We start from the raw sequence: 10380 nt of genomic DNA, 5'->3' as shown, positions 1-10380 counted from the left end.
CAAGGTGTAAACGAAATCGAAATCGCATTGTTTGTACAAGGAGAAAAAAAATCCGATTCTGTCTCTTTAAGGATTTCGCACTCGTCCCACGTTACTTTGACTGACATTTGAGGATTGTCACTCTCCCGCAGACCGACCACCTCATCCTTCATTCTTACATTTAGCACTCTCTCCTCTGCCATTGGTTGCCTTTACCGTATCTCAGCATAATCGACAAGCATGAACTCTCACGTATTGATTCTATTGGCGAGTTAGAGAGGAAACGTCATGACCCCACGTGTACATCTAACCTTGATTGGCTGCCGTGAGTTTTCAGAGGCAGGTCTAGATCTGGTTAGTTCAGGGAGTGTGAAACCGCGTGTTAATGTAAGCAGTGGGGAAGAGTGGGGTTGGGTGCTGTATTGTCATTCTTATTATTAAGATTTCCATTTTTATTGATACTTTTTATGTTTTAATATTCGGCTTTATTATTGAGCTATAGTTTAGGTGTTGTATTATCGAGTACTTTTTAGTTGTTTTTTTTAATATCAAGTGCATTTCCATGTTTTGCTAAAAAAAACATTTTCATTTTATCCTGGAACAGCACACGCGGGGGATACTTCATCAGCCATTTGGAGGGAGGTGTTATTTTTTTTTAAAATAATCATTATTTTTGAGACTTTTGCGACAAACGTTTCGGTTTGGTCTTTTTGTATGTGTCGCCTGTTCGCTTTGTTTTTGATCTTTCTGGATATCGCTTCGGGGAACCAGCGCTACGTTGTTTCATTGGGGGAAAGAAAAAACAGTTCCAGGGTGGACTTTATTTCGCTGTTTGTGAGCAAATGATTTTCTCATTTTTGGGGGGATTTTCGCTTTCTCTATTGGACTAACTCGAAAATCAACGAAGGTCCACTGTACAACACAAGTTAATTGCAGACCTGCGACGACTAGGAAGCGCTTGTTTTGTTCTGCGAAGGAGACGGTGGAGTGAAATAAAAGGACGGGGCACCGAGGTTTGGTTTGCTTTACGACCCCATTTCTTCGGGGATCCAGGATGAATTTATCCTAATTCAGAGTTTCCTGCTTGTGCTTCTCAATTTCTGCTGAAAGGGGTTAAAAGATAACCGAGAATTGAGGATTCCCGGAGGAGGCGCTTGGCTGAAGGAGCAATGTTTCCTCAAAGCAGACACCCTGTGAGTGTAACAGTACAAAGGAAATGGGGGAAAAAGGAAACTTCGCGGCTTTTGCTTTCCTGGCTGAATTCGTCGAGTTTTAATTTGTTCGTTTGTATGCAAAAAGTGAACGTTTTACAGTGCACTGAATGCTACGTTGTTATAATACGGGTTAATGCTATCCAGTCGCTCATGCGCTAACTCTTCAGTCGTTTTGATGCCAGAGTTTATTCGTTTCGTGGTTTTCCAGCTTTCCTTTTGTTTCTCATTTGATTAAGTCATAAATGCACAGCGCAGTCTTTTTTTTTTAAATGGGTTGCATATGATACGTTCTTGCCTTACTTAATTGGTAACAGCAATATCTTTGCAGCGTTTTATAGCTTTTTTCCTACACGACAGCCTAGGACTTGTCTGCCCCGCTTGTGATTTGTTTCAGTTTTTGTAGTGTCGTGTGCGTATAAAACTTCCTTTCAAAATTGTGAACTAAAATCGGCAACATAAAACCCGTGATTCTGCTGTCCTTATTTCATTTCTACTTTGACAGACGCCGCACCAGGCTCCTGGGCAGCCCTTTAAATTCACAATTCCCGAGTCTTTGGATCGGATAAAAGAAGAGTTTCAGTTTCTACAAGCCCAATATCACAGGTTAGTGCAATTTCCTATTTACATAACAGTAGCCAGCGCGAATATATCTCAATTCCGGACGAGTTATTTACATTTGACTGTTTTGTGTCCATTCTGCGGTAGGTAAAGTGTGGTAAGGTTGAAGAACCAGAGGGTGGCGTTTGTAGTCAGGTTAAATAACCACTTTCCTTCCGTCTGTGGACAGGACTTGTCTAAATGTCCTTGTGGTTTAGGGTGTGCATACACTCTACAGACATTTACATTGCATTTCAAAAGTTCTAAGGCCGATGTTTTTCATCCTTTATTAACTCTGATCCCGGCTTGTTTTCTTGGTGTCCATGAACAGTTAACTATCGTGTGTTTTGAAATGGTATTGTGAGGAATTTGGCTTAGGAGTGTAATGGCAGCTCCATATACTTTATGGAGCTTATGTGTGCAGTCTGGTACGTCAGCCTAACCACTTAAAAATGGAGTTTATCGAAACAATATGTAAGCAGTTAAGCATTTTATTTACTCAAAATTGCAGCAACACTTCAAATATAATCGCCCTTGTTTTTTTATATATGTCAAGTGATTTAGTTCTGCATTAGTGAACCAAAATGTTTTCCCTTTCAGTAATATTGAAATGGTAATCACTGTAACAGCCAGAATGGAGCATTACTTTGTTTGCCATCTTATTTTTTTTAAACACTTACCTGTATGAGTGGTCATGGAGTCATATTGAATATAGATGACATTACCTTTGGCTTAAAAGAACTCAGAGAAAACAATTTTCATTTACCCTGAACTCAATTTGTAAGACTGGATGTCTTAGGTGAAGGTGGAATGCTGCCACAGTATTTCTGAGACAATCTTATTATACACTACTTTAACATTTTGTTCTAGAAAGAAAATGAACTGAACAGAGATCCTGATGTAAATGTGTCAGTGATTGAATTTGAGGTCCACATGTATATAATTTACTTTAAAATGGTTTACCTATAGTGCATTAAAAACACCTTGTCATTATGGGAGCCACAGTCACCAACAGTGCATGTTTGATGTGAAATTACTGGAAAGTTAACAAGGATGACTTGGGATCTGAATTGCTCTTTATAGTAAATGCAATATGCCACTTTTTTTTTAAATTGAAGCTAATTGCATAATTGCTTGATAATTTGCAGTTCAGTACAGAACTTTCTTAGGCCCATGTTGATACTAAATATGCAAAATTCAGCACTTTTTCATTAAGGCAGGCTTGTTACAGTAATGTCAGTTCTTAATGCGATTTTTGTTAACTGTTTCCTATTATACATTTTAATTGAACATGTAATTTGACCTTTGTTTTTAGTCTCAAACTGGAATGTGAAAAACTTGCAAGTGAAAAGACAGAAATGCAGAGGCACTATGTAATGGTGAGTTACTATTACGCAGGCTTTTTGTGCAGATTGCCAATTTCTCCTTTTAAAATCAACACGTTTGAAAGTAATCTGTGATGTTACATGGTTGTTGACTTTTGTGCATGTGGAAATCTACGACATAAACAGATGTTTGAAAAAATGTGTGAGGTGTGCTCTGAAACTGACAAGATTAACATGTGTTCACAGTACTATGAAATGTCTTACGGGCTCAACATCGAAATGCATAAACAGGTAAGCTCCGTTTTCTTCTTTCACTTACAAAAGTTTTCCAAGTTTACATTAGAACAGGTGCTTGCCTTTTGAGTTTCATATCTTTGGACCAATTTAGTTTACATACTAGGGAGGATGGGGTTTGTAAAATGGGAAAGCAGCTGAAGAGATTGTCATCTAAATTACAAAAATGGCTAATGTTGAATGAGGATAAAAGGTCTTCAAAGTAAGTTTGAAAAACCTTCTTTTCTTGCATCATTATTCTTTTTGGCTTGACTGTTTTATAAATGTAGATTTTGACTCTTGATTTGCAATAGTGACTTCAAGAGTGTAAAAGCATGTAATTCATGTTGATGTTTCTTGCTTGCAACAGGACTCTAGTAAGTAAGGATATAGCCTGGAAGTGTCTTTTGCATTACAGGACTGCAGATTGGTTTAGATTGATGTGTAACATAGTTAGCTCAGGATGAAGGTGAAAAGAATGTGGTATTAACATAGAGGAAAGGGGAATGGAAGCTAAATGATGACTAAATCAGCCTGATATGGAATTGAGTAGGCATTGTCTGCCAAAGAATGAATTAAAGGCTGAGTGTAAGTACTCTGCTTGTATGCTGACATTCACTTTTTCATCAGGATCTTGGCAACAATGAGTCTTTAAGTAATCGATTGCTTCTTTTAGAAGATTATCATTAGATGAGGTTGCAGTGTTTCAAACGTAGAATGAAATTCTTGCTTGATGCATTTGTGCTGTCTCGAAGCAAACCCTTGTTTCATTAAATTAAAGGGCATGGCTGATGGGCTAAAGGAGAAGAAATTGATCATGGAAGTCTTCAGATTTTCACTGTGCTCAAAGAGTTTTACTAAGCTAATGTACTTTGAAATTCCCAGTACATTTCTGTCTTTTTCCATAGATATTCGTAGTCAATTCAAAGGTTGATAGCAGCACTGTCTTGACTGTTCATATTAAATGTCAGAAGATGAATAGATGCTGAAAAGGACTTAGTCCATGTCTGTCCTAATTGTTTCTAAAATCCAGTGGAGAGGAAAATTACAAAAATTGGAAGCAATTGTATTTAAGATGACAGGTTTTTTACATTAAAAGGTTTTGATGAAATGTCCTTATTTCTTTGCATATTTGCAATGAATTGTGGATAAAAATGCATGATCAGTTTTTTAATGCTATTATGGACATTTTTCACTGAACAAGGATAGAACTAATAGTTTTTTAGAATAACCAAGAACTGAAATCTTTACAGGAATGCCGTTTTATCTTCCTTTTTTCTAAGTGTGCTGTAATACTTTTTTTTTAAATGTAGTTACTGACGTCAAGTGAGTATTTGGAACCTCAACGGTTCTAAGAATAAAATGATAAAGTATTGAATATTCACGTTCTTTGGACTTGGATAATATCGGAGATGTCTCGTGTGAATGTACACTTTAGTGGTTTTTCATAACTGATAAGTGATGTTTTAGCGTAGAGGGGAAAAAATGCTTCAGGGTGGTGTATGTTTTGAAGTGCCTTGGCATCAGGGTTTAAGGTAATGTAAACCTACTTGGATTGTATATATTCTGGGGGAGACAGTGTCCAAGTTATCTGTAGAGGTTGATTGCTTGATCAACAACTGAAAAACAGACTGGTATGTGCAATAATAACACATTCTCTGAGCTGCACAATCTGAATAAATGTGGTCCAGCCTTTCTGACGGTGCAGACAGTGTCGCAGATCCTGTGGAGGCGTGCAGCATGAAGTAATCATAATTCTTATTAAAACTGGTGACGTCTGGGCCCAAGGGTGTAACCAGGCTCAAATTGATGCCTTTTCTCTGACTGATCACCAGTGCGTCCTAAGTGCTCATTATGTTGTAGAGAAGGCCTCTGCAGCTCTCATTACATTTGACAGGAATTCTCTCCAGAGGGAAACTGGGCATTAGCTAGGCTCCTGGCAGGCTGAAATTATTCTTTTTATTGCTTATAAGCAAACGCTAGCATTCATTGTAAAGGAAATGTCATTTTGACAATGTCTTTGTTATTAGGAAATGCTCTGCTGTGAAAGTCTTTTTTCCCCCCTGCCTTGTGCTCCAAGGCATGCTTGTCTCCAGGGCTAACTACAGACTCAGTCATTGTGAAGGCCTCCTGTGGGTCTTCTGTATTTTTTTAATTCAGCCATTGCTGCTCAGTCAAGGATGAGTATTTATATATATATAAACTTTCCCAATCAGCTGTCCAGCTCAAAGATGTGTATGCCAGCTTAACATTCCTGCTTTAAAAATGTAGGAAATGTGCTTTAATATGGGATGTATAGCATACACACTGAAAGCACTTTCAAACTGGACTCTAATTATGGAAATATAAAACCATTATCTTGAAGTATTTTACTCCTCCACGTTCATGGCATGTCCTATAATATTTTTAGTAATATTACTTCTGTTTCTGTCTGACACTTTCCCCTTACAAAAATGTATCATTAAAATGTATCCACTGATTTAAATAGGAAGACGTTATGAAAAAGTCGGCTCTATTGTTTTTAGGAGAAAATCGTTAAATGTCATTACCATACAGTGTTGTGTACTTTTAGATTCATGCTTGCACAGTCAAAATACAAGTATTATTTTCTTCCTTTCAAGATACATTGATGTTCTTAGGTAATCAACCAGATTTTCCAGTTTTTCTAGTTTTCTTTTATCTGCACACTCAACTGGCTTGACCATAGGCCTATTCAGCATGTTAGAGACTCGAATTCAAGATTTCCCATGGGGTTTTACCAACACTTGGAATCGGACCACAATAGGGGTTGTTTATGGGTCACTTATAATTTCCCCTCATTCTCATTCCCCACAATGTACTAGTTCAGTTGTTGTGTTAATGAGTGAGACAATGGGTACATTTAAATAAGAAAATGCACAAGAGACATCCAGGGTTCTCATATCACGTAATTAAAACGGCACATTTATGTATTTGGCATTAGAAGGCTTAGATTCATGATATGTGGTAATATCAGAATGAGCTGTTCTCGACAATTTCAGTATGGCACCTTTATGCGCATCTTTGAATGTTGCAGACCACATAAGCATTTAATATATTTTAACATTATCTCTAGATTACTTTTTTGAATGATCAGGTTGGAACAGTGTTTTTTAATCACACTAAAACCTGATTTGTAACAAGTTTTATTGCCATTTTGAAACTATATATGTTAAGATAATAGTACCCTTAAATGCTTCTTTAATTACTTTTGTAGGTTTTAGTGTTGTATTTAACAATGTTAATGTTTATTGTATTTATGTTGCCATAACATTTAAAATTGTACCGCCCTTGCCAAAACAAGTTTACAGACTGCAATCCATTTTCTTGCTCATTCTCTGTTGCCGGTTCTTGAACCTGTTGACTCAGGTGGCATGTCTGGATACTGTGGTTGGAAAGTTTCAAGCCCACAAATACAGGTGGTGTATTTAGTAAGGGGTAATAATTCTAGGGCTTAGTATGATGGTTCTGTGTATGTAATTAATTGCTGACCTTACTGGACTCTCTTGTGTTTGTAGTACGTGTGCACAGCTTATAAGACCTTCAGACATTAATAGTCTTGCTGTTCTGAAGGGCTGCTGTCATCAGGCATTACAGCAATGCCCTTTTATTTTCATCAGCTGTGACTGCTGTCTGGTGCCTCCTGGCATAATTCAAGAGATAAAGCTTCCTGTGTCTAAAGCCTGGATTGTTTAGGTGTAGGATTAGCTTTTGTTCAGTGGCAAGCAGCCAAAGAAGATTCACTGCTGCTAAAGCCCATTGATAGACCCTCTAAACTACTACTCAGAATGTTTAAATTCTGCCCTTTTCCCTTTAGCAGCTGTGTGGGCTGTCATTCTTCTACTGAACTGTCTTCAGACTAATTTCTTTCCCTGAAGACCTTGGGCAAGTAATGATGCATTTAGCCCAGAACTGTTGTCCAGTGTGATCTGAACTGATGGCAAAGATCTGTTTTTTCAACAGATCATCCTGACCTGCTATTTTTCCACATCCGTAAGTCAGTCTTTGACTATTATTTGCATACTAGTGCAACATAATATTTTTTCATAGTCTTACACTTCATTTTACTGAATAGGACCTGTCTTATCTCTTTGGTTGGGAAGGGAAAAAACTTGTGAATCTTTGCATGATGATCTCAGTTATAATTTTGCACTCAAAATGGAGTGAGATGTATTTCAATTTTCTTGGTGTAGAATACTATTCAGCACCCCAGCCATCTGGAAAGCCATTTTTATTAGTAGTTATATAGTTGCACTGTTTTATGGTACTTAAGAATCTGAATTGGGACTCGTTGTAGAACTGGATATAGTCAATCCATCCCTAAAATTGACATGGACAGAATGTTAGTCACATGGTTAAGCATATTTTAATAATTCTAAGACATGGGCATATTTTGTTTGGCAATCAAATTTTTAATATAATTGTTGCTAAGGTTTGAAATTGTATTATTTTTATGCTGTACAGTTAGGTACCAGGATTTAAAGATGGGTAGAAAAAGTACCCTAATGTGTTGTGGAATTCTTTCCTCTGCGATTTTCAGCACATCTCCAAAAGACAGGTATACAGCAGACAGATTGTTTAAATCCAAACAAGATCTGGAGTAGTACCATGAAATCACTTTTTTTCTTTATACTTTCTTTGGAAGTGTAACAGGTGGCCAGCTGATAAAAATAGAGGGCTTAATTTGTATGTATTAATTTTCCATATGTGTTGTATGTACTTGGTTAAGCCTATGTCGCTTGGTCAGCTCTTGATAATTAATTGGCATGGGTAATGCAACCACTTAATGTTAAATTGTTTTTGGATTAGTGTATTTAATGAAGAATTACTTAGCAGTAGATGTTTGTAATGCTGTTATATTAAGTATTTATTTCTGATGGGCTTTATTCTTTTACTGATCTGCATTTGTGGTGGATAAGATTGAGATCAGTTATGTAAAATTACTGGAAATTGAATCTTGCCAGTTTTTAAACAATGGAGTGTTTCAACACTCTGCACTCTCTACAGTTTCTGTACTTTAGTTATGGGTCCAGTGCCTTTGAATTGCTGAACTGTTTTTATTTCTCTTTAAATGACAAACTGTTATTGTTGAACTGTTGCCAACAGTTGGAATTAACTCAAACTATTTTATTATGGAAGCAAATTTTATAGAATGGGGAGGACTTTTTTAAAATTTCATGCAGCTGTGAAAAAATAAGGTTGCTACTTCAATGGTCTTTTCAGCCTTGGTCATTACTATTTCCTTATCCTGTTTTCCTAATAATAAAAAAGCTTTTGTTTTTGTAATGGTTATTTGACAGTCTATCTTATCTTTGGACCTGCACACTTATTACATTTCTTTCTCTAGGGTCCTTTGACCCATTCCCCTGGGCCCTTGAGATTGCATGGAATAATTGCTAATCCTGATACTAGAGATTTTGATCTCTTTTCTCATTAGGTACAATAGAATTGCTGGAGTATGCTCTAGGTGACCTGATGTTGTCACAGCTGATACATTGGGATCCTGCAGGAATCGGAATACCTTAGCTTGCAGAATGGAAGAGCTCTGTAACTACTGGTAGTTGTTTTTAAAAGACTGTACCTTACATGAATTGGTCTTTGCTTTCTATAAAATTTTAATGACATTTTGATGAAGCATGTAGTTTGCACAGTACCTCCTAGTGTATTGACTGAGTGAAACTGCTTTTTCTTGTACATCTGCTTGCACACTTTTTTGCACGCATCCTCAAGCTTGAACTGTCCTGACATCTATGTGCCTGTAGCTGTGCCTTGCAGTGGCAAGTTTTCTGCTAATTCTGCCATGGAAAGAACATCTGGGAATTGGGCTATTTGGCCTAAGATAAGTCTGTGTTGGCAGATAAGTGCACTCTCTAGTCAACTATAATTGTACACCCTTAGGAATCTGAGATCATCTTGTTTTCCCATTAATTGGCCTTGATTAGTTGTACATTTTTTTAAAAGTTGCAGAGCTTGAAATATTTTAATAACCTGTTTTTTTCTTTTTTTGTATTTTCAATATATTGATAATTATAATTTCCAGTGGTGCAGTTTGATGTAATTGAAACTCAGAATAAGTATAACATTACTGTACGTTTTTAGTTGAAATCCTCACATACTGCTTTATAGAGCGCAAGCGAATTGCCAATACTGCTTGTTTAGCAGTTTGCCAAGGCAGTGACAGTATGGATTTTAAATTAGAAGGGAAGACCTCTGTTTGTCTCCCTGCCTGACTCTTTCCCCTGCCATTTTTCTGTTGAAAAGTACCCCTGCCTGCTGAGGAGAAATCGACTTGAGAACCGAATACTGCTTTTGTCTCTGTGTGACACATGAAAGGCCCCCATGGATTACTGTCAGAACCGCTGAAGGAAGTGGTGGGCAGGGGGGTGGACTGGTGGGCATGGAGACGAGCCTCAGCTCATTAGATGCTGTTAATGTAGCTGTTGCTCGACTGGGCAATCAATCCAGACCTCCTTATCTATCTGAGGTCCATAAAGCCGCCATAGCAGGTCAGGATAATGAGAGGGATATGAACCTATGGTCCAGAAGGTTGTCTTCTTCATTGGCCTAATAGTTGTATGTTCATATATATCTATCATAACCATGTTGAATAGATATTGATGTCCGGAGTGACAGATTGGATTTAGAGCCTATGTGGGTTTTCTTATAGCTTTGTCAATAGTGGTGTCACACAAACCAACCTGTAGTGACTGAAATGAATTATTTGTCTTTTGTCTAATTGTGAATCATTTTGTTGCTATATTAATTTAGTTAACCTAACTTAAATGTAAAGTTACTGTCACCGGTAAATGACAGATGTGTGTTAGTTTACTTGGTGTAACGAACATTCTCGTTGGCATTTAATAAACATCATTAAAAGGCTTGTTCTTTTTCATATTTTTAATTTTTGGGGGGCTAAATTAATAGCCAATTGTTTGGCTCAGACTCGGGCTTGCTTTTGTCCTCGTGATCTAATG

General features: G+C 37.2%; 1 protein-coding gene across 5 annotated transcripts in view; it reads left to right on the top strand.

The window, feature by feature from the left end:
- The first annotated feature begins 356 nt into the window (after positions 1–356).
- Positions 357–10380, top strand: part of LOC102687815 (TLE family member 1, transcriptional corepressor) — a 47810-nt gene continuing 37786 nt past the window's right edge. For 2 of the 5 annotated variants that reach the window (XM_015368477.2, XM_015368461.2), the window contains exons 1-4: positions 357–1172; positions 1696–1796; positions 3106–3169; positions 3362–3406. In XM_015368477.2, coding sequence (XP_015223963.1) covers positions 1149–1172; positions 1696–1796; positions 3106–3169; positions 3362–3406 — 234 coding nt within the window. In that variant the 5' untranslated portion in view covers positions 357–1148. The remainder of the gene's footprint in view (positions 1173–1695; positions 1797–3105; positions 3170–3361; positions 3407–10380) is intronic. The other 3 variants (XM_015368467.2, XM_015368441.2, XM_015368453.2) reach the window with 2 other exon arrangements.

The sequence above is a fragment of the Lepisosteus oculatus genome, chromosome 3 (genome assembly GCF_040954835.1).
Source record: "Lepisosteus oculatus isolate fLepOcu1 chromosome 3, fLepOcu1.hap2, whole genome shotgun sequence".
NCBI lineage: Eukaryota > Metazoa > Chordata > Actinopteri > Semionotiformes > Lepisosteidae > Lepisosteus > Lepisosteus oculatus.
Note: the sequence above shows the minus strand (reverse complement) of the source record. Positions and strands in the feature narration are given on the sequence as shown.